We start from the raw sequence: 24,362 nt of genomic DNA, 5'->3' as shown, positions 1-24,362 counted from the left end.
GCATCGCAGGCTCGTGCGGGGCTCCCTGCCCGGCAGGGAAGAGCCTTGCTGCAGACGGGCGGCTTTTCTGCAGCAGGTGACACGCTAAGCCAAACATACCTCTCTCTCGGGCCATTTTGCAAAAGGAATAATTAAATAGGTTGAGGGGGGTTCGCCCCGTGCCGCACCAGACCTGGGCGTGGGGAGGTTGGTGCCGTCCCCGCCGGGGATCTGCTGCGCACGGAGCGGCTCTGAGTCACCGCCGTTATAGATAGACCCGCACGTGGGAAGCGGGGGGTAATTTCAGGAGTTTTCCTTGCGATGCACATAATAAATGGCATTAGAGATTATGTAATACGTGGAGCTGCGTTTAGCTTGCCACAGGTACTTTTCCAAAGCAAGCCCAAGATTTATGCAGTATATTGAAAAGTGGGGATTTTTTGTTTTGATGTTTGGAAATAGCTGCCTAGTTAAATGGGATTCTTTGCAGATCCAGTAAAAAACAGGCACGACTTCATCCTCTTAAAAACTTACGCAGATTTTTTTTTTTTCCTTTTTAAATGAAAGCTCTATTTTTTTTAAAGCTCTGCTCCTGTAGAGGAGAGGGCATCGGGGAGGAGCGTTGGAGCCGAGGCGGGCCTGGGGGTTTCTCTCCATCCGTGCGCCCAGCTGCACGGGGACTCGAGGGACCCTCCATCCGCCCACAGCTGCTCCGGCCTGTTTGCGCGGGTGAGAAGCTGGGAAAGCTGGGGCAGAGCGATGATCCTACAAAGGCCTTTTTTTCTAGAGGCACATCTGGTGCAAGGAATCAAATCCGAGACGCCCTGTGAGCAAGTGGGTTTCAGAGTCATGTGCATTTCTGAACTTAGCCACAGCTGGCTGTGACTAGGAGCAGAATAAAGCCCTGTGTGGTGAACGAAAGAAGGTTGGCATGGAGTTTCTTTTAGTTGCAAGCGAAAGCGCTGTTGCCTGCCTGGGTAAGAGTGCATGGTGCCAGCCCAGCCCGTGGCACCGCCGTCGCTCTCTGGGTGTTTTGGTGCCCCTCGGATGGGCCATGTCCAGCCAAAAATAGGGCTTGAACGTGAGACTTGCTGCGTCCTTGCACCCAGCTGCGGCGGGGGCTGGCCTGACCCCAAACTCTTGCAAACGGGGCTATCGGGGTACGTGTTACCCCCTGGAAAGTGGGTGGTGAAGTCAAACTGAGCTAACTTGAATTAACTGAGAATCCAGTGCTCAGCAGGTTGCAAATGCAGAGAATTATAAACTATCCACTTGTCCCGCCATTCTTTCCACTCTCTCCTATTAAGGACTTTTAAAAGAAAAAGCAAAATTAGGATGTGGTTCCCTCCATGTGTCAGCGTCCAGCCTGAGCTTGCAAACAGGGAAGTTTGATAATCTCGTAATGCTATTTTGGGGTAGCAGTGGAGTATTCTGCGAACAGCAGTGAATTCCTGCTGGGTGTGTAATGATGGGGGGTGCTGCAGAGGGGCTTCCTACCCCCGGGACGTGGGGGCTTCGCTGTCCCCGGGCTGCAAGCGCTGGCTCAGCCCACCCAGCCATGGTCCTGCAGAAAGCCTCTGCAGAGCCAGCCCTGGATAGTTGCTTGATCTTCACAGGCCTTTTCTTTGGAGAAATTTGATTAGAGAAGGACCCGTTGTGGGAGAAGGACGTTGGGGCGAGCACAAGCGTTGCCTCCGTCCGGCCCCAGCGCAGCATTTCCCTCTGCCCAAAACCGGGTCACATCTGTGGTTGGAAGGACTTGGGGGTGCTGGTGGACGAAAAGTCCAGCAAAGTGCGCTCACAGCCCAGAAGGCCAACCGTATCCTGGGCTGCATCAAAAGAAGCGTGGCCAGCAGCCGCAGGAGGGGATGCTCCCCCTTCTGCTCCGCTCTGGGGAGACCCCCCGCAGGACTGCGTCCAGCTCGGGGGTCCTCAGCACAAGAAGGACATGGACCTGCTGGAGCGCATCCAGAGGAGGCCACGAAAATGGTCAGGGGGCTGGAACGCCTCTGCTGTGAGGAAAGGCTGAGAGAGTTGGGGTTGTTCAGCCTGGAGAAGAGAAGGCTCCGGGGAGACCTTATTGCGGCCTTTCAGTACTTAAAGGGAGCTTGTAAGAAAGATGGGAACAGACTTTTTAGCAGGGCCTGTTGCGACAGGACAAGGGGGAATGGCTTTAAACTAAAAGAGGGCAGATTCAGACTAGATATAAGGAAGAAATTTTTTACGCTGAGGGTGGTGAAACACTGGCACAGGTTGCCCAGAGAGGTGGTCGATGCCCCATCCCTGGGAACACTCAAGGTCAGGTTGGACGGGGCTCTGAGCACCCTGATCTGGTTGAAGATGTCCCTGCCCACGGCAGGGGGTTGGACTGGATGGTCTTGAAAAGTCCCTTCCAACCCAAACCCTTCTGTGATTCTATGATTCTGTGGAGCACCCAAGCGGGTGATATGGCGGAGGGCTCCGCGTTCACCCTCACTGCAGGGTGGAGGAATAATTAGCTGGAAATGTAGGGCAGGAAAAATTGCGCTGTATTTCTGCAGCAGAGGCTAAGAGAAAGGTATCTTTCAGCTCTGATTTAACAGCTCGGTGTCTCTCAGCGTTTCGGGCAGGCGACCCAGGCAGCTCTGGCCCCCGGGGCCGCTATCCATCACCGCGCCGGGGCCGGTGCGGGGCTGGGGGGCTGGAACTGCGGCTGCGGCTGCCGCAGCATCGCCCCGGGGCCGGGGCCGGACCGGGCCGGGACTTCCCAGCCATTACGCAGTGTCTTGGGGGGGTATTTGTTTTTCCCCCTTCCCCGCGGAGGAGCGCGGCTGCCACCAGCCCTGCGCGGAGCCCCCCCACTCTTTGTGCAGGCGGGGGCGGGACCGGCCCCCCCCCGTGCTCCGCCGGGGCCGCCGCTGCGCAGGCGGAGCAGCGCGGCAGCATCCATCTTACCGGCGGGCGGCTGGCCCAGGCTCCCATCCTCCTCCTCCCCATCCTCCATCCTCCTCCTCCTGCCCCTCCTCCCCCGCCGGGGCCGGAGACCCCGCGGGGCGGTGCGGCGGCAGCGGCGGATGATGCACGGAGATGGTACACCAGGAAAACTGCTCCTACCAGGTAAGGGGGGAGCGCGGCCTGGCCCCCCGCCCCCGGCTGCGCCCCCCGCCCCGGGCTGCCCCCCGCCCCGGCCTGCCCCCCGACCGGCCCCGGCCCCCGCCCGCCGCCGGCCGCGGGGGGTGCGGGCAGCCCGGGTCCGCCTGCTGGGGTTTAAACCCCGGGCTCCTGCCCCCGAGGCATCCCGGGGCTCGAAACGCAGCGGGTTCAAAGCAGCCGCGGTGGGGAGAAGCCGTCTGCCTGCGGGGCTTTTGTGCTCGCCATGTGATGCTCGCAGGCGCAGCGGGCGCCGGGGATGCGCTGGCCCGGCGGAGCGGGGAGGGCGGGTTTGTCGGGCGGCTGCTGCCCGCACCCCGCTCGCTGCCCGCTGCCCGCACCCTGCTGCCTGCACCCCGCTCGTTGCCCGCACCCCGTACCCCACTCGCTGCCTGCCTGCCTGGATGAAACTGCTCCGTGTAAGTGAGCGAGCTGCGGTTTTGCACTTCTGGAGGTGCCGTAGGAGAGCGATGTCAATTTTAGAATAGAATAAATGGAATATTTCTCTGCGCTGTCCAGATTTCTCAAAGCGTGAGAGCTGACCTACCAGATAGTTATTTTCAGATGCAGTCGTGGTTCCGCTAAATAATCCATGCAAGAACTGGTGATGGGTTTGGGGACGAGCATTTCCCTCTCCGAGCATCCATGGCGGCCGCCCCCATCCCTGGGGGCCCTGGGGCCTGGCAGTGGCGCTGGGGGAGGCAGCACCGATAACAGTGTTTGCTGAGCAACGTCAGGATTATTTTAGTGGGGCGAGTGAGAGCTTGGGGTGGGCTGTTACTGTGGCTTCATTTCCCTCTAAAGAGAGGGTGGGTGCTGTTGGGTGCACCTGCCCGGGAAGTGGCATGTCTGGGGCTTGATGGTACAGGCAGATTATTAAATGCACAAACACCTGTCCGTCTGCTACAGCGATGCTGAGAAATGCATTTGTGTATGTGCGATGGATTGTGTTTTGCAAAATAGCCAACAGGCATTCCCAGTGGCGGAGCTGGACCCTCGGGGGGACGGGGCTTTGCCCAGGACAGTGGCTCATCCTCGCTTTCCTCACCACCGTGTTTAATTCAAACTTCAATCTGTGTTTTAAGAAAAAATACCTTGTATTGCAAAATACATCATGAAGAGAAGGGATACCAAAGCATACGTATGTACAGAGAGAGAGAAGAGTTGAAAAGATTTTTCACTCAATGTTTTCAATCTAGCAAATGCTTCGGGAAATGAATTTCCATTTTTAGCTCCTTTGCAAAAAAACATCCTGGGGTTTTTCAGCCTCCGTTTTAGAGGATCTGATTTTTCTGCAGCTCTGAGCCTGTTGCTCTCTGGTGCCTTAATAAATGGTGCCATTGTTTCTGCGCAGCGGATGTTTTCCCAGCATACTCGTAGGAACGCAAGGGTTAAAGGTTGCGCATTGTTTCCCGGGTGGAAGCCTGTCCGTGGCGGTGGGCGAGCGATGATGCCGAGCGCTGCGGCTGCGGCGCAGGCCTGGCCAGCATCCCTGCATGTTAATGCACTGGGTTTGCTGCGATGGCAGCGCTGCTGCCTTTTATCTGCTTTCATCTACTTGCTTGTTTATGAATTGGTTCCTCTCCTCCAAACCAATAAATATTAGAGTGAAAACAGCCAGAAAGCATGCAAATCACAGAAAAAAGTCCAGAGAAACGGTCTTTCAAATCAAATCTGTTTCAAAACCTTCCTACCACACTGCAAAGATTAGGAGCAACCCCAACCCCCTCCCAAACCCATTAACCTAAAGGCCAAGTTTTAATCCTTTTGTGGCCGGCAATCCCGGGTTTCGGATCAGACTGGAAGCCAGCAATGATAGGATTTTGGCGGCTGCCTGGAGTGCCCCGGGGGAGGAAGGTGGCAGCGTGTAACTCTGCTCTTCTCCCTCCTCGCATCCCTTTTTCTGAAGCTACTAAATAAACTAAAAATAAACCAAATAGAGGAACAAGCCAACGCACGGGGAAAACTTGAAAACGTGTTTGTTTTGGAGAAATTCAGCAGAAAAGCTGACGCGACCACGTCACGGCTGGGACGTAAGCTGTGCGGGAGGGAGGGTGCTGGGGAGGGGGTGCAGCAGAGGTAGGTACCGAGGAAGAGGAGAGTATTTCTGTCATATGTTGTGCCTTGCCTCAAAAGTCCTATTTCACATCATAAATGAGCTGGCATTGCTGGTCTCTGAAATTCCGGTGGCTGGAGGTCCTCTGGGGGTTTTGGATGTGGCTAAGTCAGGTTCATCACTTTGAATTGAGGTCCTCCATGGTCAGGAGGTTCCAGCATCTATCATCTTTCCTGCGGCCGCATCCTGGAGTCATGCAGGCTGCTGCCACTCTTCGTGCCATGTATTTTTCTCTTAACTATTTCTCTTTTCTTATTTTATACTGATTTATTTTCCTATGCCAAACATTTTGTTTAGGGTTCCATATTTCTCCTACGGCTTGGCAAGAGAAATGTCAGCTGTGCATAACATTTTGTGAGGTCCCGAGCTCACGCAGAATAAAAGGCCAGCGTGCGAATCCAGACCTTAACACAGAAATAAAGGTTTTATTCTGACGTGTGTATTAGCAGTGCTTTACTGGCCTGCAGCCTTAGCCAGTGTTTCAGTTTGCTTTGTAAATGCGTATTTTCAGCGTTACCTGAGAGGTCCACCTTTGCGTGGAGCAAAATGGGACTCTTCGGGCTGTTGCCGGCTTTGTCTGTGTTTCTTTGCCACCGCCGTACGAGTGGGTGATACGTCTCGATTTACATCGTCTCCTTGGGTTGATTTCTAACGCGCCTTTAAAAGCGGAGAAGCCCCCCGGCCCCGGTGCCGCTGCCTAAGGCAGGAGTCTCCAAACAGGCAGTTGCCCGTGGGAACCGGTTTTGGCTCCGTGCGCTGGCATCGGTCACGGTCTGAGCTATCTGCTGGCGGGAGGCTCGTTCGGGAGATGTTACCGGGCTTTACACGTGCAAAGAAAATTAAAAAGAGGAAAAAAAAAAAAGCTGATGTGAAAAATGAGATTTTATTTGCGGGGATTCTCTTAGGCGGGTCGGGGCATGCGGTGCTCCCATCGCAGCCCCGTGCGTTCTCCTGGGACCTGGTCTGGGTGCGTGCATCAGGCTTGACTCTCTGGTGATGCCAGGTCTGTGCGTGTTTCTTGAGGGGGGTCTGTAAGAAAGACCCCTGTAGTGGGGAGGTGCTGGTGGTACTGTGGGCTGGGGAGGTGCTGGTGTCGCTGTGGGTCAGGCTGCCTGCCCAGGGGATGGACCAGGCAAGGCTGGCCGGCACCCCCCGCTCCCAGGGTCTCACCAAGCACTGAACCATAGAAGTAGTCCATTAAAGTCACAATCTTAAAATATGAAGTGCTCATTTAAAAAAAAAAAAAAGAGATATTTTATTAGGTTTCTTTTGTTTGATATCTTTAGGGTTTTGTAGGCTTTTGTGGCATGTAGAAATACCAGACTGTCATCATCTTTTTCATTAAAGTGAATACAAATTCTCATGGCAGAATATAACCCCAAGAGACGGGCCTTGGAGAAAACCTCAAATGCCACGAAACCCACCGCAGAGCGCTGGCGGAGCTGCAGAGCTGCTGGCCTGGCCCCTCGCCTGTGGCTGCCGCGCTGGAGGGATGCTCCAGCCTGGAGCCTCAGTTCGTGTGGCCGAGCACACTGACCCTGCATCCCAAACCACTTACAATAAAATAAAATAAAGCCTGCGTTAGAGAGAGCTGAGGCTGAAGCCTTCTTGTTTAGACAGAGATCCAAAAAAAAGCTCTGCGAAGTGGGTGGAAGGCCCTTGGTGTGCTGAAGCTCAGGGAAGCAGCATCGGAGGGAGGGCACGGTCCATCTCATCCCTACATTTGCAGGGACTTGTTGTAAGTGCCTTGGACTGGCTGCTCTGCGCTGGAAGGATGCTGTGCTGGGAAGGAACTCTTCAGAAAAGATTTATCCTGACCTTTACAATAAAAGAAATGTTTGGTGAAATAGTTCTGGCAACTTGAGATTTCTATGAATGTGGGAGTCCCCTCGATACCCTGGCCTGAGCGCCCTGTGGCCGTGAACCCCGGTTTGTCAGGGAGGGTGCTCGGAGTGCTTTCATTGACCTTCGCTGGGAATTTAGGGGTTTTATCTACTAACTCGGGAACTGGTGATGTGGGGGAGCTGATCCCCCACAGAAGGCGGGGTGGTTTCCTCCCCCAATGGAGTATTCCCCAACAGCTCTGAGGGGGTTCTTCATTGACTCAAGCAAGCGTTACGTATGCACAGTAGAATTGAATTTAGCTGCTTGCTTGTCCGTAAGCGATCAGCGCCTGTTTAAAGCACATAAAACTTGAGGTGTCCTGTCTCCTCACCTTAAGAAGGATTTGAGTGCTGCCGTCCCCAGCCGGTGAGTTCCCGCGGCGCTGGGTCCGTGGCCGTGTGCTCCTGCCGTAGGGACACCCCCGCTGACCTGCTCCAGCTCTGAGCTTTCCCTTCATGCTGTAAAACGCCAACCGGGCTGAGGTGGCCGTGGCCGCCTCTCGCCCTGCCAGCATTGCCGTTGGCTGCGGGAGGAGCCGCGGCGGCGGCTGTGGCCACGGAGGCCAGTTTCCTTCTGATGCGAGCTGACGTGCGAGGAGTCCTTGGCTCGCGATGCCAAGGTGGAGCGTACCTGGCAGCGTAGCCCCCGTCATTGCTTTGTTGTCTCCGTACAATAGGTGATGTGTGCGTGTTTCAAGCGGAGGCCGGTTGCGGGTGTTTGTCGGGCAGTCGGGTGCAGGCAGCGGTGCTGCCCGTCTGCCCACGGTGGCCTTTTGCATCAGGTGGGGAAGGGGCTGAACACCAAAGGGTTTGGTCCCTGTGCTGAGACACCCGCAAAATTCATTTGTCTCGTGTTTTTAATACCCAGAGTTTAAACTGGTCTTTTCTGTGCTAGTGGGGGGCTGCCCCTCCCAGGAATGCAGGGTCGGGTCTGGTCCTGGCCACCAAGGGCACCCAAATGTGCCTCCAGCAATGGTTACAGGGTGCAGGGGCTCCCAGCCGTGCTTCCTGACCAGGTTTGTTTTTCTCCTGTTGCCTCGAATGAGGCGGCTGCTGGGAGCGGGGTTTTCACGGGAGACCGAGACCAGCTCTTGGGATCCGCGCAGGGGATGCCTCTCCGTGAGGCTGCTCCTGGAGCATCCCAGCTCGGAGCGCAGGGCCTGAAACCTGGAATGGGGTATAAAACATTTTAAAAAATGTGGGTGAAAAGTGCTAAATATATTTTTGGTAGGCCGTGTCGCTTCCTACCCTTAGGGATGAGTTTGGTGTCAGTCTGCAGAGGGGTGGCTTGCACGTAGCATGCGACACAGCATCCCCCCCGCGCGTTGGGTACCACGGGCGCAGCGGGACCGGGCTGGGGCTCACCGTCTCAGCCGGCCGGGGAGGAGGCATGGGGATGTCCCCCTCCGACCACGGAGGGCAGGGTGATGCGGGGACTTGTCCCGAAATGGGGGGGAAGGATGTGGCAAATTGCAGGCTCGGCCCCCAGCCCAGTGCTCCTGGCCACCACATCCTTCCTCTTGGGCTATGGGATTTTTTTTTTTTCCCAGATTTATTGTGTAGGATCCATCCCCACGGCCGGGAGAGGAAGTTAATTTAGCAACAGCAGGAAGGGACACAATGAGTCAGTGGTGGAGGGGAACTAAAAATAATGAAATACCCAGAGAACGACTTTGTTTCATTTGGGAATTACAGTTACAAAGCAGCGTCTTGGGACAAGAATGGAATTAAACAATCCTGTTTACTATTACTGTTTTTTCCTGAAACTTCAGAGTAGAGTAATGCTGTGATGCATAATTTTTATGTCGTTAGCGCTGGTAATCTAACTTGAATATGCATGTTAGCTGAAATGATGTCAGCATGACTTGGATATATCATTAAACGTGTAAACTTTGTAGGGCTATTAAAATTATTCATCTAGCATGCAGCACAGTTGTGTCGCACCAGAAATCAGCGCCTTTGTTGCCGGTGTGCAACGTTTTGAGGATCCCTGAGAAATTGTGGCATAAATCCCATCTTTCTAAGGACTCCCTCTAGAAATGCCTGCCCCGGGCGTGTGATCTCTGCCTCTCGCTGCCCACCCGCAGCTGATCCGCAGCAAACATTGCCCGCTGCGATGGGTGCGACAGAGATGAGATCTCAGCAAGGACCGAGCAGGATTTGTGCGGGGTTGGGGGGCTGTGTTGTGAAGCCTGATTCTCCAGGCAGGACTGCTGGAGGCCCGAGCTGGAGCTGTAAGTGGTGCAGGGTTGGGGGCTGGCGAGCCCGCAGAGCCCCCCTGGGAGCCAGGGCTGGGATGCTCGGTCCCCCCGAGCGGGGACCAGGTGGTCCCCGGGCTCTGCAAGCCCACAAGACGGGTGGCAGGTTAAGGCTGGACACCTTTTTGAGCTCTGCTGATTAATTCCTAGAAACTTTTTTTTTGCACCTGAAAAAGCTGGTTTAGCCAAGAAATAGCTCCCTGGGGTCCTTTCTGGTGTTTTTTGTGTAAAGAGTGAAAATTTCATCTTGTGGTTGGCATTGCTGCGACTGCCCATCCTCGAGCAGCCGCGCGAGGGCTGAGGACCGGGTTCATTGCCCCGGCCGTGGGCAGCTCCTCCGACCGCTGGGATTTCATTAGGATAACTTCCACGGTGAGAACCCCGGGAGAAAGCCCCTTCCTCCTGCCCCCTCCGGCTGTGACTACGCCGTCGGGCTTGGATTTTGACATCAGACACCGGGTTTTTTCCTGCCCTTGTGTAGCCGGCGAGGGCTCGGGGCTATTTTTATCCGGCGCTGGCAGTGGCTGGAGGAGGACGCGGCTTCCCTGGCCCGTGCAGCCCTCGTCTCCCTCTCATCAGCTGGCTGAGGCTCCGGCGCTGCCGTTGACTTTATTAGGGAAAAGCAAGGTGCTCCGGAGCGGCCGGGAAGCGAGAGGGGCCGGGGAAGCATCCCAGCCGGGGGGGGACGGCGGGCTGCCGCAGGTCTTGGCTCCGGGGGTGAGCGCTTGATCCCATGGTGCCGATTGAAGAGCGGAGGAAGGACTGAGATGCCCCGGCAGGAGCGTTTCACCGGCCACGTGAGGACCCGGGAGCGAAGGAGATGAGTCGGGAGGGTGATGGCATGGGTGACGTCATCAGGAAAGCAGCCGCGCCAGCCGGGGAGGGGAGTTATAAAAAGGTAAGGGACAAAAAGGAGCTTTTTGTCTGCCCACAGTCGCCCTCTCGGCAGGAGGGGGACCCGCCGAAACGCTGCCCAGCACCCTCCCAGGGCGCTGGGTTTCGGGTGCCGGAGCAGGGAAGCACTGGGCAGCGTTTAACGCACCAGTGCAGGGCAACAAACCTTCCTCCCGCTGTGTTTCCACATCATTTTATGATAAAGAAAATGTAAAGAGATGTTTCCAAATGCGTTCTCGTACCTCGACACCCCTGGGGTTTAAGGCAACTTGCCACGCGGCTTGAGATATGCAAGTTTGACTTGGTTTTGCATTTACCAGCGAATCCGCCGTGAAGAAAAAGGAGATAAAACCAAATGTTCAGCGGTTACAATTTCTGTTTGTAAATCCAACAATAGCCCTTGTGCTTTACAGAGATAAAATAAGGCGCTGCCTATGGGTCTGGAACTTTAAATATAGTAATTGTCCGTGGCTGGTAATGACAGACCCTGGCAAAAATAGCCTCGGTGGCCCGGCCGTGTTCCGGTGCTCCCGGCCGGGGCCAGGCACGGGCTGTGCACCCTGTTTGGTGCGGGCGGGTGGCCCCGGCACCCAGCCTGCGCCGGCCTCGCTGTGTTTTAACCCCTCGCGTCGCAGCGGCACCGCCTGGCTGGGACAGGGTCCTGCCGAAGCGTGGCTGGCACCATTAATCTGTACTTCACAGTGTAATTAGACTCTTCCCTCTCCAAAAAGGCGGCGCCTTAGCAAAGCCCGTCTGGTATCGGGTTGGGTGCCGGTGGGTACAAGTCCAGAAGCACCGTCGGCAGCCGTTATTAGGCGCTGCCGGCGCTGCCTGAGGTGGGGGGGTCTCGAGGCACGACGAGGAGCCTGGCAAATCGCCGCTACACCTCAACGCCAAATAAATCTTCCGTGTGCAATTTTATGTGCTGTTTCGGGTGATGTCTGTAGCGGGTAAAGGCTGCTGGTAGAGGCACCGGCGTGCTGAATAGCGTGGAGCGGTACGTGCTGCAAAGGGCAGGCCAGCCTCTGCTTCTTACGGGACAGAAATAGCACAGTACGGACTTTGCTCGGTTTCCCAGAAAACTGCAGAAATCTTGTGCCCGCTGCCGCGGGCGTCCACTCTCCACCCTGCATCGGGCCGGTGGGGGATGGTCTCTGGCATCAGTGGCACCTCTGCGTGCCCCCGGGGATGGGGCTGCATGGGAGGAAGGCAGATGCTGGGTAACGAGGCCAAGTGCCGGGTCCTGCACTTGGGTCACAACAACCCCAGGCAACGCTACAGGCTTGGGGAAGAGCGGCTGGAAAGGACCAGAGGAAAAGGACCTGGGGGTGCTGGTCGACAGCCGGCTGAACATGAGCCGGCAGTGTGCTCAGGTGGCCAAGAAGGCCAACGGCATCCTGGCCTGTATCAGAAATAGCGTGGCCAGCAGGAGCAGGGAGGTGATCGTGCCCCTGTACTCGGCACTGGTGAGGCCGCACCTCGAATCCTGTGTTCAGTTCTGGGCCCCTCACCACAAGAAGGACATGGAGGTGCTGGAGCGTGTCCAGAGGAGGGCAACGAAGCTGGTGAAGGGCCTGGAGCACAAGTCTGATGGGGAGCGGCTGAGGGAACTGGGGGTGTTCAGCCTGGAGAAGAGGAGGCTGAGGGGAGACCTCATCGCGCTCTACAACTACCTGACAGGAGGTTGTAGTGAGGTGGGGGTTGGTCTCTTCTCCCAAGTAACAGCGATGGGATGAGAGGAAATGGCCTCAAGTTGCGCCAAGGGAGGTTTAGATTGGACATTAGGAGAAATTTCTCTACTGAAAGAGTGGTCAGGCCTTGGAACAGGCTGCCCAGGGAAGTGGTGGAGTCACCATCCCTGGAGGTATTTAAAAGACGTGTAGATGAGGCGCTTAGGGACATGGTGTAGTGGGCATGGGGGTGTTGGGTTGACGGTTGGACTCGATGATTTTAGAGGTCTTTTCCAACCTTCATGATTCTATGATTCTATAAATTCAGGCTCTCAAACAAAAATGTGGTGTTTCTTGGTGTCAAGGTGCCGCAGCGTGTGGGGGACGGGCTGGGCGCCGGCATGTGTCAGAGGTGGGTGGTGAAGAGCCCAAATGGTTGTGTCTGACCTGCAAACACGGGCGAGGTGATTGCCGTGGATTTGTAAACAGCAATAATTCCAGCGGGCAATGGGGCTGGGAAACAGCGTGCTGAGTCCGCTGTGGGGAGAGGCTGAACCTCTCCTGGCAATTTGCCTCCACTGGAGCGGTTGTGTAAAGCCTTTTACATGCAGGCAGTCACAGCCATAGTCTGACATTGTGTTTTTATTCGTGTACTTAGACAAAGGTGGCGACCGACCTTCCAAATTGGAAGGTCAAGGGTAAGAAGAAAAACATCCGCCCAAAACTGTTTTGCCTTAAAAATAAAAAGCAGCCTTTTTGTTTAAAGTAATGGTCTGAACCAGACTTCTGCTCTACACCAGACCCCTCTTTCAGAAATACATACATTTTCTGATTCAGTGTCAAAATACACCCTTAAATAACACGGGTTTATGTTTTTCTTGCTAGTACCTTTGCATTTTGAGTATTTGATCCATTATTTTTTATATACCGAGTAAGTATATTTGATAGTCAAAAAACCACTTGCAATTTTCCTTCTCAATTTATAGTTTTCAATACCCAACTCAGGATGTATACTGCAGCTGTTGGGTAATTTGTCTGAAGCCTAAAGTCCAGTTCCCTTAGGTATATTATATTTCTTAGTAACTGTTCCCTGTTTTATAATAACAACAAATAGGACTCTTGATTTCTTTATGGTCATTAGCCTGTGTCTGGTTTATAAAATGGGGTATTCTGAGCTCAGTCCTGGGGGAGCAGTGTTATTTAGTATCCTCAGTAATGACCTGGTGGAGAAAACAAATTGCACATTGATTAAATGTACAGATGTCAAACTGGGAGCAGTTGCCGTCTCGGTGGGAAGTGGAGCAAAATTAAAAAAGATCTGGAGAGACAGCCCCATCTGAAAGGGGTGAATATGTGAAAGTGTGCCTGTATTTATGCGTGTTTTAATGCAAAGAAGCGTGGTTTTGGGCACACGCAGAGGAGGTGGGTATGCTGCGGAGGGAGGGAGCGGTCCCAGCTGGCGCGGAGGCTGGGACGTGCTGTCCTGGCCGGGCAGAGGGAGGTGGAGATGCGCCTTGGGCTCCTGATTTCTGTCGGAACACGAGGAAGATCAGAAGTAGGTGGGAAAATGTGGGAGAGGATCATCTGAGTAGGAAAAACGGGGAGGCTGAGTATCCATGGCTTCATGAAATAGAGATGCACTGAGGGATGCAGCTGGCACTCGCAGGGGGACACCCACGTGCATCCTGAGACGGGCAGCACGAGGAACCGGCACGGGCAGCCCTGTCTCTGCTTTCAGTCCATTAAAAAAAGCATTTCTCACTCATTTTTACTGTTTTTTTTCACTGTGCTGCCTTTACCGGTAGGACTGGCTATTTTTTCTTCTAAATGTAACTGCCGCTGTGTGATTGAGGCATCAATTATTGAAACCTGAAAAAATAAATTAGAAAAACATAGCTGGGCGGCCTGAGTAGAACTTCGGAAACCAGGAGCTGAACCTGAAAACTCGATACCTCTTCATGCTGTGAGGGTTATTTTTAATATTTTAAATATTTTAAATAAAAGGAGTTAGGTTGCAAATGAAGTATGTATTTTGGTAAGGGATTGACAGTATAATGGGCAGTGTGATAATGTAATGTATGTAGTCAGCGCTGGAGTTGGAATTAAATTATTAGCTATTTTAAGTTAATAATTTGCATTTTGTTATACCTTACTTCCTTGTATCAAAAAAAGGTGCCTGATTTTTAGTTAGACAGGTAAAATATGGGAAGCACAGTTATATTAATTAACGCCGTGGAAGCAGCCCAAGCTTGCCCGCTGTGTTTTCTTTTGTTGTGTATTCTTGATCGGGTATTATGTGTTATTTTAAAATGAAATGCTTGAGGGCTTCAAAATGTTCCTTCTATTAATAACTTGCCGCCGCGTATGAATTTGTTGTCAGCATTGGCACATAATCCATTAGTGACAGACACCGAGATAGTACTGGTATAGTTTTGAATCTCGATGTGTGATTTTTATTTATTGCACATTGATTACAGTCATCTCCATAATCATTGATCGGTGATTAATTTCAAATCACTTTGTAGCTTGCCCTTATTCAAAAAACCACGTATATAAAAATACATTTTTAAAACTGTGGATAATTGATGGCGATGGTTAAAAATACATCTCTAAGTATGTTGTCAGAAGGATTGTGTGGTTTTGGAGGCTGCTCAGGGAAGATGCTAATGGTGCAAGTGTGGTCTTGGTGGATATAGATACAGGTATCAATGTATATATTAGGTGTATATCAGATGTATACATCAGCTGCGTGTGTATATAGATATATATCTATCAATATGTGGAGAGAGAGAGATGCAGATGGGCTTCCCCGTTGGGATGGGCTGTGTGGTCCACCCAAGCGTGGGAGGGATGCTGGGCATCATGAGCGTGGCGGTGGGGCTGGTGGGACCTTCCTGCGCGCTGGCGTGACCGGCAGCCTCATCCTTTCTTGTCGCCTTTCCCTTTCAGGCCCAGAAGAATGAGCGTGAGTCCATCAGGCAGAAGTTGGCTCTGGGCAGTTTCTTCGACGATGGCCCAGGACTTTACACCAGCTGCAGCAAGAGCGGCAAGCCGAGCCTCTCCTCCCGGTAAGCCAGGCGGCCTCGCAGCCCAAAACCTCTTTGGAGGCTGAAAAGTGTGAGCTGCCTCCAGTGGGACATCTGAGGCCCTTCCCTTCGGAGGATCCCGCAGCTTATCCTTGCAGCCGTATTCTTGAATTTTCCTTGGTTTAGATCAACATCTTATGCTCCAGACGTAATTGGTGTCTGTAATGTAAATAATTGTAAGTAATATGCTAAAATATTAGGTTAAAACTGTGTAGAATAGATGTTTGGGTGCTCATTTGGATAAAGCAAATGAGCTGAATTTCGTGAGTTAAGTTTCCTTCAGGTTTTTATTTAGGATCTCCGTCCTGAACTGAGCGTTGCCTTTGGACTTGGGCAGACCAAGAACGGTGGTGGAAGTATCACCAATGCACAACTGGAGTTACTGTCTTGAAAATAGTTGAATAATTTTGTTTTCCAAGGAGTTCTTTACAAAATATTGAGAATTTTCATGTCTGAATGCCTGGTTTAATGCCAGACGTGCATCCGAAGCAGGGCAAGGCTTGAAGATGGTCCCACCAGTCCTGGGTCAGGCAGCGTGGTGGTGGTTGGTGAAAAACCACCAGTTTGTGAATGTCTATCTTCCTTTAGTGGCTCGGGAGGTGGCAGCCCGGTGGAAGCAGATCTGATGCTGCCTGGTGGCAGCAGGGCAGTGGAGAGCACTCAGGGCTGCAATTAATCTCGCACACAGAAAGCACCAGAGAATGGAAAAAATGAGCTGTAACGTGGCTCCCTGCCTCCCCACCACGTCCACGTGCTCCGCACAGGCTCTGCTCACTGGAGATGGCTCCGTCCCTGGGGCTGGGACACTGCATAGCACGGATACCTCACTTACTCTGATTTTTAAAATTGCTACATCAAATATCCCCCAGAAAGCTTGTTTATATATGCAGCTGCTGGGAGTAACCCGTGGCACTTGGAAAGCATCGAACGCCTCCCACACTGGGAGTGAAGAGCTACCTGTTGCCATGGCATGGGAGAAGAAAAAAGCCTTAGAGAGGCATAAAACCAGGAGGAATACTGTTATTACACCAGAGAGGTACAATTGTGAAATTAAATTGAACTGCAAGTCATTTGAAAGGGAAAACAGTTTTGCTCTGTGTAGTTACAGCTAAACCAGGAGCCACTATCTTGTAATTGTAGCGTGAGTCTAATTAACGCTGCACGGCAGGGTTTGGCAGCTGTGCCACGAGAAATTACCAGCTGTATCTGAACGCTTCGGTGTTTCGTTAGTATTTATAGTTCAGGCAAAGCGTCAGTATTGCACGCTGCCTGTTACAGGACCTACAGGAACCTTTGCGGGACCGTGGCTTTCGGTTTTGTGCTCGCATATGAAATGAAGCTGTGCTTGCATATGAAATAAAAGAGCATAAATTGCTGGGTTTCAGGCAACGCTCTCAAAAGGCGCATGGGTCGCAGACCCACGTTTTGCACTTGCTCTGCCCTTTCTGCGCAATGCAATTTGAAGCTGGACCAAGGGTGCATCCTGCTCCCCGGGCCGGGTACCCGTGCCTGTCCACCGCGGCTCAAAAGCTTGTGCAGTTACAGAATAGAATCACAGAAGGGTTTGGGTTGGAAGGGACCTTTCAAGACCCTCCAGTCCAACCCCCTGCCGTGGGCCGGGACATCTTCAACCAGATCAGGGTGCTCAGAGCCCTGTCCAACCTGATCTTGAGTGTTCCCAGGGATGGGGCATCGACCACCTCTCTGGGCAACCTGTGCCAGTGCCTCACCACCCTCATTGTAAACAATTTCAATTATTAATACTAGCTATTTTATGGTAGTAGAGAATAAGAAATTCCACTAAAATAAATGGAAAATAAGAGTTTGCTGTCTGTACGTACTGGTGTAAGCCCCCCCATTGGGAATGAGCAATAACAGGCAGCAGAACGTGTCGGGGGGTTGGCCCCATCTTCAGCAAGTAGTGATGGAGTATGATGCACCGAGAAGGCTGATAGAGGTGACCCCAGAAATCTCTAGTTTCTGGGGTTAATTTTTCATTTACTTGGAAGATGAGCAAAGCCCGAGCAGATTTGTGGGAGGCAAACGGGCCCGACCCTGGCATCAGGTGGGCGAATTGTCCTGCAGAGCCTGGGGCGCGTGAGCTCGGCTGGTGGCTGCAGAGCGGCTCCGCGATGCGAGCATCAGCGGCAGCTTCCGCAGACACCCTCTTGTCCAAAAAATCCCGTCCCGTTTTGCTCTCGGAGGCTGGTCTGAGCAGAGGGAGCCCGACGACCTGCTCTGCGGTGGCTGTGGGGGATAACTGTTGTTATCCCGGGAGCGAAAGCCGGGATGCTCTCAGCTGTAGAAGTGCTTTTCCCTCTCTCAGCCTGCACTGGGATGCCCCTGCCCTGAGCCACTGCGTCCGGAGAAAATCATTCCCGGGGAGGTGATTTTGGGTGGTCTTAACCTCTCCAAATCAGGCGATGGCGCAGAGGGTCCCGAAAACACAGTCATCATCTCTTGTGGTACAGTAGTGCCTCTTGGCCACAAACGGGCTTATTACCCTTCTGAATAAATAGCTTCAATCATTAACACATTATTTTATATAACATAATGATATTTTATCTATTTATTTATATATTTATATATAAAATATATTTTATACAGTAATATATTTAATATATTTTGTATATACTTTATATATAATACTTTACTTAATGTAATAATGTAGCCACCCGTGATGACAGAAGCCCTGCAGTATCTCGGCAGTTCTGAAGTTCATCGATAGATGGTGGTAGAAGCATTATCGTTACCGTGCCGCTGAGTTTCCAGCCCCACGTTGAACTGCTGCTCAGAAATGGCAGCGCTGGGCAGCAGCGGGAGCTTGCCCGTGCCCATGCCACAGGCTGGTGGTCCTGACTCGGCTTTCGGGTGGGGGATGACCATCTTCTTGGACAAAAGTGAAAATGGTTCTGTTTTCCTGAGGCCAATCCAGCACCAGGACAACAGCATCCTTTCAGAAGGTGGACGACTCGCTGCTGACGGCGCTCCCATCACAACCCATCGGGGAGAGCCGGGGCGAGGGGGCTGCGGTGTCACCTCTCCCTTTCCCCCCGCAGATTACAAAGTGGGATGAACCTGCAGATTTGCTTCGTGAATGACAGCGGCAGCGACAAGGACAGCGATGCCGACGACAGCAAGACAGAAACCAGCCTGGACACGCCGTTGTCGCCCATGGTAGGTCCGAGAACCCATCCCACAGAGGCTCCGGAGCATGGAAGACATGAGGCCATCCCTAATGGACGCTGATAAAGAGCTGATCCTATTAAAACACAACGCTAAACCCCAGAGCAGCATCTTCAGCCATCAATAAAAGAAATGTGAGATGCTGAGGGGCAGATAGCAAATTGCCCCTGGCTTGCACAGAGCTGCTGTAGAGCAGATGCCTTCGTGTGAAGGTGTTCCTTCTTCCTTCCTTCCTCCCTTTCTTTTTGGCTCTGATAATTATCAATCAGGGCAGTAATGGATATGACGCGGTATCAGCTCCCGCCAGCTTTCCCCTCCTCTCTTTTCCTTTGTGAATGTAAGACTGCGGCCCCCGATGTTTTCCTCCGGCTTAACCAGTCTGTGCCTTCAACACCTATTGATCTGGTTGGCTCCTCTTCCCATCTGAAGTGCTTGAGTTGCTACTAATAATCAAGGGAGCCTATCTGGGAATTAATCTGATTTTTAAAGATAATCTTGTGCATTAAAATTTTTTAAAAATCCATGCTCTTCACCTTTTCTGTCGAAATGATACCACTTGTACGTGTACAAAAATATGTTAATAGCAAACTTCTTTGCTGTGGCACGGTTGGGGTGACGGTGCTGTAACGGCTGCGTGTCTGCTTCCCTAGAGCAAGCAGAGCTCGTCCTACTCCGACAGAGACACGACGGAGGAGGAGTCGGAGTCCCTCGACGACATGGACTTCCTCACCAGACAAAAGAAACTCCAAGCTGAAGCCAAAATGGCCTTGGCTATGGCAAAGCCCATGGCCAAAATGCAGGTCGAGGTGGAAAAGCAGAACAGGAAGAAATCGCCGGTAGCGGATCTTGTAAGTGGGAGCCGTGGGATGGCACGGGGGGTGACACCAGCCCTCCTGCTGTTTGCTTTGCTTGTTGAGACGCGGCCAGCAGCCAGCGGTGCTCATGCACGGTGCTTGTAGACACACAGAGGAGCAGTGGAGATGGGCACCGTCAGTCAGGAGTTCAAGGGTTGACATGGGTCGTTGTATCAGGGCGTTACAGGAGCGGGATGGATGCAGGGAATGAGATGATGAAGCGTGAAGGATGTTACTGCCTTGAGGCTGGCAGCAACATGATGCTGCTCATCCTTAAGGCATAGTCTGCTCAGCCCATCTCATCCTGAGCTGGAGCGTTCCTGCCTTGGTGCAACGCTGCTCGCCATAGCCCTCGCCTCCCCTTGCGTCAGTCCAGCACTGATGCTGGTAGATCTGAAGACTTGGGTCAAACGTTGTGTAGATGTTTCAGCTCGGTTTGGTGCTCTCAGTGTGGTCCTTGGTGCAGGCTTGTGAGAGGGGGACACCTGCAATTAGAAGAAAACAGTAAAAAATTGAAAATTTCTTTTCAGCTGCCACATATGCCTCATATAAGTGAATGCCTGATGAAGAGAAGTTTAAAACCCACTGATCTAAGAGACATGACTATCGGGCAGCTACAAGTGATAGTCAATGATCTCCACTCACAGATAGAAAGTAAGTGATACTTGTTTAATTATTCTTTGGTATGTCCCGTTTAATTAAGAACAGTTCTCCAGAATACACATAGAAATGTTGATAAATGTATAATAACATGAATGTATGGAAGAGGCACACCACAGAAGCTGGAGATGGAGTTCTCTCCAGATGTGGCTGCTTCAGCCTCTGTCTTTCCTTTTTTCAGTTTCTCCTAAAGCGCTGGCTTGGCTCCCTAAGCGCGGGGGGTTGTAGCATTGTGCCAGTTACGCCCCACTTGTAACTCAAAACCTGGTCGGGTAAAAATACCCTCGGGAAGTCTGCCTGTCCTGGAAGCACCTGCCGTTCGTGGCTTTATGGCTGCGTCTTCATGTGACGCTATGCCATGGCATCAAAACCATCCATAAGTGGAGAAACCCTCCGGTTTAGCAAAGATCCCGGGGTAAATCCACTCTTGCAGTGCCTCAGCGCGTTTCATGGGTCTTTGCGTTTGCCCGCAGGGACAGTGCCCCACCGCCTCATCTGTCTTTGCTCTCTCCAACAGATCCAGGGATTTTTTTTCCCCCAAAGGATCTCCATCTTCCAATTAATTAATTAATAATTTGGGGAGTAGACTTCTCTGGTGGCTGTAGGTGAAAAAAGAGGTTGGTTGGGAGCTGCCGTGCTGCTCCTCCCCTACTCGCGTTGGTGAATTGGCATCCCTTCTGGAAGCAGCCCTGCCGAGGATGCCGAGCTGCGCCGCTGAGTCGTGATTTGTTATTTTGTGCTGCAAAGGCAAAAAAAAAAAATGCTCATTAATTAACCTCACTTTAGAAAGCACCCAAGTATGGGCGCATAAGTGTTAATGTCATTAACACCGAGCTTGCTTCCCAAACTGAGGAAGTTAAACCAGTGTAGCTGTATTTAAGCAGGGTAAACCCCAGCTCTGGGTGGGTGGCGGGCAGGTACAGCCTCCAGCGGCGCCCGTGCCGGCAGGTGAATTTTTGACGCGATCCTTTTTGTTTTCTCCTTCTTCCCCGCTCTTTGCCACAACCCCGAGCAAGAACCCAATGTCCCGAACATCCCTCCCGAGCAGAGGGGCCGGCGTGGGCAGTAACCCCAAGCCAGGACGGGTGGGCAGCAGCGTGTTCTGCATTGCCGCAGGGAATTAAAAAGCTAAACCTGAGGCTGCCCGGGTGAGCGGCTCGGCCGCTTTCTGCAGCGCGTTCCTTGCTCGGGGTTATTGCCCACAAGTGAGCGAAAGCTGAACCAGCAGGACTCCAAGCACTGAGAAATTCATCTTTATTTTTGCTGCTGCATTAAGCTATTTCAAGAGAGGAACCGCTTGCACGCAGTGGCAAGGGGCTTAGCGTTGATCCTAGGAAACACGTATCCTTTGGGGAGGTCCCTCCTGGTTCTCCTCACCAGCTTGTGTGGGGAAGGCCGTGGGGAAGGATGACGTACGGGTCCCAAACCGGGGTTCCTTGGGACATCACAAACTCACCCCCTTTCTCCCCGGCACCAGGCTTGAACGAGGAGCTGGTGCAGCTGCTGCTCATTCGGGACGAGCTGCACACGGAGCAGGACGCCATGCTGGTGGACATCGAGGACCTGACCAGGTGAAGGAGGCTCCTCGCGGTATTTCTCTCTCCTGGCAGGTCCCAGCTCACCGTCGGCAGCACGTAGGGGTTTTGTTTTAGCAGAATTTCAGTAGGAAAGCCTTTGCTATCAAAGGTAGGTGGAAGGTAACGGGGCTGGCTGCCAGGCACGGGTTTCTCTGCCAAGTGTGAAGCGGGGAGCAGGGCTGAGCAGGACGCTGCTCTCTCCTAAAAAACAAGAAATCAACGTACTTGGGTTCTGGAGACCGCCAGAGGCTTTCGAGAGCCCCCAAACGCGGGTGTCAGTGCATGCTCTTGAATTGGTGTTTCCCTTTCCGAAGCCTGGAAAGGAGCGATGCTGCAAACCCCCAGTGCATCCAAGGAAAATCCAAGGGGCTCCCCGTGTCTCCCCATCCCTCTCACCGGGATGAGCTACAGCCCGGCAGGAGGACTCGACCGACAGAGAATTTCTGAGCCTCTTAAGTATTAATGTTCAATAACCGATAAAACGGAAAGCCTTGCAGAATATAGGTGGGTTTCCTAAAGGACTCCATCTCCCGGGTGGCAAGGCTTAAGAGGCATTTTCCTTTGAGATAAGTAGTGATGCGCTGCAGAAACACTGGGAAGTATTGGAAGTTTTGGGGGAAAAGAAGCTGAAAAAGATGATACTGGTTATTGTCAGTGCACAAGGACTGCAGTTTCAGAACTGAAGCATTAAGCTTGCAAAAAATATGGCCTAAATTTGTTTCTATTTTAAAACATCGAGGTGCTGCATAGCACCTGGTTGAGATTTGACGGTGCTCTGCCTGGAAAAAGTTCCCACCAGCTGGGGTGGCCACGAGGGATTTGGGGAGCAGTTCTCGTGCTGCCCGCGGGGATGGCGGCCCCGGGGACGAGCAGGCAGGTTGTCACTTCTGAGTCTTGCAAGACACCGTCGCTGCTTCCCTTAACGAAGAGCAAGGGATGCAAGGGGGGGATTTGGGACGGGGCTGGAGATGGTCAGTAGACAAACGCCAACACCACCTCACATCTCTTTCTCCTTCTGTGCCTCGGGAAAGGCTTTGCTTCCTAGATGCAGTTAAGGGCAGTTTAGTAAATGAAAATATTTGGAAGGCTGGTCGGGACGGTGGGGGCTTTGGTGCATGTTGGGGGGCACCGGCTCTCCCCATCCCGGCGTTGTTTGGGGATGAACGCCCCATCCATCCCTGCGGGAAGGGAGGAAACAATCCCAGATCCGCTCCGGAGAAGGGTTTCCTCTCCCCGTCGCCCACCTCCCGGTCCCCTCCCGCCGGGAAGGAGCCGGGGCAGAGACCGCGCATCCCTCGCTCGGTGCTCGTTTTTCCCTCGGGAAGACGTGGTTTTTGGTTCGCTGCCAGCGCGGCGCGGATGCTGCCTTGGAGCACCGCCCTGCCCGTGGTTGGGGTTTCCACCTCCCCTCGGCGCAGGGAATAACGCAGCTTCTCTCCTTCCCCCAGACACGCCGAGAGTCAGCAGAAGCACATGGCAGAGAAGATGCCGGCAAAATGAACCCCGGGGCCCCGGGAGCAGAGCTGGAGCGAGACTTCATTTTGCTTCTGTCTGTGTCCAAGCGCTGATGTCCGCGGTGGCGCGCAAGAAAAAACCAGTGTTAGTCATTGACCATGTCTGAAGCTTTATGTCCGGTGATTGGCCTCTGCTTCTTAATTTATTTTAATTTTTTTACTCGTGCCACTAAATATCAGGCATTTTAATAATATTATGACGAAAAATGTACAGTACTTATAACATTATAAATCATGGGTGAGAAGAGAGGGTAGTTTAACTTTATTTTTGTTTGTTTAGAGATTTTCAGTTGAACGATATTTTACCATTGACTACTTTTTTATTCTTCACTGTAGTTTTGAAATAAAGAAACTGTACTTGACGGTGCTATACAAGTCAAAAAAATACATGCCTGCCTCGTAGTGAAGTTGTAGCTTTCAGTAATATGTATATTTTAATCAGTTTTCAACATTTTGTGAATGTTGACTACCTGACATTCATTTTTAGATGTGCTATTAACATTCAGTTGGATTCAGAGAGTTACCTTGAAAGTTTTATGTATAAATATGTAAAATAAAAATTTAAAAAATTGTTTCATATGATACGTCTTTTTGTTGCCTAGTGGTTGACTTTGGTGATGCACCAGTAATGTATTCCTTGAACTAAATGTGCAGTTCCTAATTTGTCATCACCAGAAAGAGCCTTTTTTTTTTTGCCGATCACATGAAATTACGGAGAGAAGACAGGATTTTTGTAGAGTTATTTATTTGTAAGTTCATAATGTATGTATGACATGGACTTAAGAGATTCTTCTATAATAACATTCACTGGGCCCTAATATTGTGACTACTGTGAGAATCAGCCGGCACATACCGTAGATGGGTTTTTTTATATTTTATTGTCTGGGCTCAATATTTAAATGACTCACCAATGTCAGAAATAAAAAAAGAATCTATGTTAAAAATCTAAGCAGCATATTAAATGTATTATATATGGTAATTACTCACCTCTCTGCCTTTGGGCTGGGCTCCCCGTTAGTACCTGTGTGCGTCAGCCGAGTGCTGGATGTGTCCTCGCACCGGAGGAGGGACACTGGGAGACTCACAGGTCTGTCCCCATCTGTCCCCATCTGTCCCCATCCCTCAGTCAGTTGCTTTAATGCTGGGACAGCTCGGCCACCCCCTTCCTAAGGCTGCCCGGCCGTAGCCAGCAGCAGACACACCTTGCACGCACCAGCTTTTTACGTTTTAATTCTTTTTTCCTCGGGGGCAAATTCATCTTAGCGAAGGGTCTGGCTGATGACTTATTCAGGGTGTTTTCAGAAAAGCATGAGCTGCGTTAAAATTTCATCCCCTGCCAAGAATGTATTTTAGAAAATGACTTTTTTTCCCCCCTTTTTTTGCAGAAAGTGCAGGTTATGGCAGCGCCGGCCCTCGGCGGGGTTTGGTGGGGCTGGGGCGGGGGGGCTTGGTTTAACTTAGGCTTGTTTTTCCTTTCCCAGGAGTTGCTCCACGGGGTTTCCAGTGGACAGTCGCTGTCCCGCAGCCCCCGGGGGGGGGCTGTGTCCCCTGTCCCT

At 52.2% G+C, this 24,362-nt stretch overlaps 1 protein-coding gene across 3 annotated transcripts; it reads left to right on the top strand.

Annotated features, from left to right (window-relative positions):
* The first annotated feature begins 2,738 nt into the window (after positions 1-2,738).
* On the top strand, positions 2,739-23,383 carry SCHIP1 (schwannomin interacting protein 1). Of its 3 annotated transcripts, none has more exons than XM_075157485.1 (7): positions 2,739-3,075; positions 14,879-14,997; positions 18,075-18,192; positions 18,852-19,049; positions 19,586-19,709; positions 21,193-21,286; positions 22,741-23,383. In XM_075157485.1, the coding sequence occupies exons 1-7, from the start codon at positions 3,046-3,048 to the stop codon at positions 22,790-22,792; spliced, it is 735 nt and encodes a 244-aa protein (XP_075013586.1). In that variant the 5' UTR covers positions 2,739-3,045; the 3' UTR covers positions 22,793-23,383. The 3 variants fall into 3 exon arrangements, with proteins under 3 accessions (XP_075013586.1, XP_075013587.1, XP_075013584.1); XM_075157486.1 differs by lacking the exon at positions 2,739-3,075 and adding an exon at positions 3,205-3,527; XM_075157483.1 differs by lacking the exon at positions 2,739-3,075 and adding an exon at positions 9,995-10,263.
* The last annotated feature ends 979 nt before the right edge of the window (positions 23,384-24,362 follow it).

Source organism: Calonectris borealis, chromosome 9, assembly GCF_964195595.1.
Source record: "Calonectris borealis chromosome 9, bCalBor7.hap1.2, whole genome shotgun sequence".
Taxonomy (NCBI): domain Eukaryota; kingdom Metazoa; phylum Chordata; class Aves; order Procellariiformes; family Procellariidae; genus Calonectris; species Calonectris borealis.
Note: the sequence above shows the minus strand (reverse complement) of the source record. Positions and strands in the feature narration are given on the sequence as shown.